This window comes from Coturnix japonica, unplaced genomic scaffold (genome assembly GCF_001577835.2).
Source record: "Coturnix japonica isolate 7356 unplaced genomic scaffold, Coturnix japonica 2.1 chrUnrandom455, whole genome shotgun sequence".
Lineage (NCBI taxonomy): Eukaryota > Metazoa > Chordata > Aves > Galliformes > Phasianidae > Coturnix > Coturnix japonica.
In genome coordinates this window covers 115,080-116,423 of record NW_015439871.1, presented here as the reverse complement: position 1 = coordinate 116,423, position 1,344 = coordinate 115,080, and the positions used below count along the sequence as shown (strand labels likewise).

General features: G+C 38.8%; 1 protein-coding gene across 1 annotated transcript in view; it reads right to left on the bottom strand.

Moving 5' to 3' along the window:
• SUPT16H (SPT16 homolog, facilitates chromatin remodeling subunit) overlaps nucleotides 1–1,344 on the bottom strand; it is a 125,845-nt gene that overhangs the window by 86,751 nt on the left and 37,750 nt on the right. Inside the window, exon 8 of the mRNA XM_032441647.1 lies at nucleotides 362–456. Coding sequence (XP_032297538.1) covers nucleotides 362–456 — 95 coding nt within the window. The remainder of the gene's footprint in view (nucleotides 1–361; nucleotides 457–1,344) is intronic.

Below are 1,344 nucleotides of genomic sequence, written 5' to 3'. Positions count from 1 at the left end.
CCCCTAAACCGACCCAAATCCCCCCCAAAAATGACCCAAAATCCCCCCAAAATGACCCCAAAATCCTCCCATAAATAACCCAAAATGACCCAAAAAACCCCATAATGACCCCAGAAAACCCCAAAACCCCAAAATGGCCCCAAAAAAACCCAAAATTGCTGGAATTTACCCCAAAAATAACCCAAAACATCCTCAAAAAAGACCCAAACTTACCCCCAAAAATGACCCAAAATCCCCCAAAAAAGACCCCAAAATGACCCAAAATCCCATAAAATAACCCCAAAAATCCCATCAAACGACCCTAAAAAACCCCAAAAAACCCAAAATGGCCCCAAAAAGCCCCAAAATCGCTGGAATTTACCCCAAATTCTTGGTGATCTTGCCCAGCAGTTCCGGTTTCTGTTTCCTCACCGCGTCCATCACCGCGTTGTAAACGTCGCACAGCCGCGTCCCTAATTAGCAATGCAAATTAGATGCTAATCAGATGCAAATCAGATGCAAACCAGATGCTAATTAGCATGTTATTAACTGTTAGTTATTAATTAGTTTGCAATTAGTCATTAATGAATCGGTAACAAAGCATCAATTGGTGTCTATAGACACTAATCAGTCAATTAGATGCTAATTAGATGCAAATCAGATGCTAATTATATGCAAATTAGATGCTAAGCTGTCATTTAAACAATAGTCCTTTATTAGTCATTAATTAGTCGTTAATTGGTTGTTATTGAGGTTGATCTGCCAGTCAATAGTCACGGTCCTTAATTAGATGCTAATTAGATGCTAATGAGGCATTTATAGGCACTAATCAGCCAATGGACAGTTGCAAAGTATATGCAAAGTATATGCAAATCAGATGTGAACTAGATGCAAATCAGATGCTAATCAGCCACTCATTAACCTTTAGTCCTTCATTAGTCGTTAATTAGTCATTAAGTGGTTGTTATTAGTCATTAAGAGGCATTAATAGACACCAATCAGGCAATAGATAGTCACTACTAATCAGATGCAAATTAGATGCTAATTAGATGCTAATCAGCCACTCATTTTAGTCTTTCATTAGTCATTAATTAGTCGATAATTACTCAATTAGTGGTTATTAATGAGGCATTAATAGACACTAATCAGCCAATGGATAGCTATTATAATATACACTATAATTATATGCAAAGTATATGCAAATTAGATGCATAATTATTAATTAGGTGGGTGATCGTTAATTAGGGGGGGCTGTTAATGGGGGGTCCCAATAGGGGAAGTTATGGGGGGGGGGGGCACGTTGGGGACCCCATAACAATGGAACCTTATGGGGTAGGGGTCCCAAATTTGGGGTGGGGGTCCTAT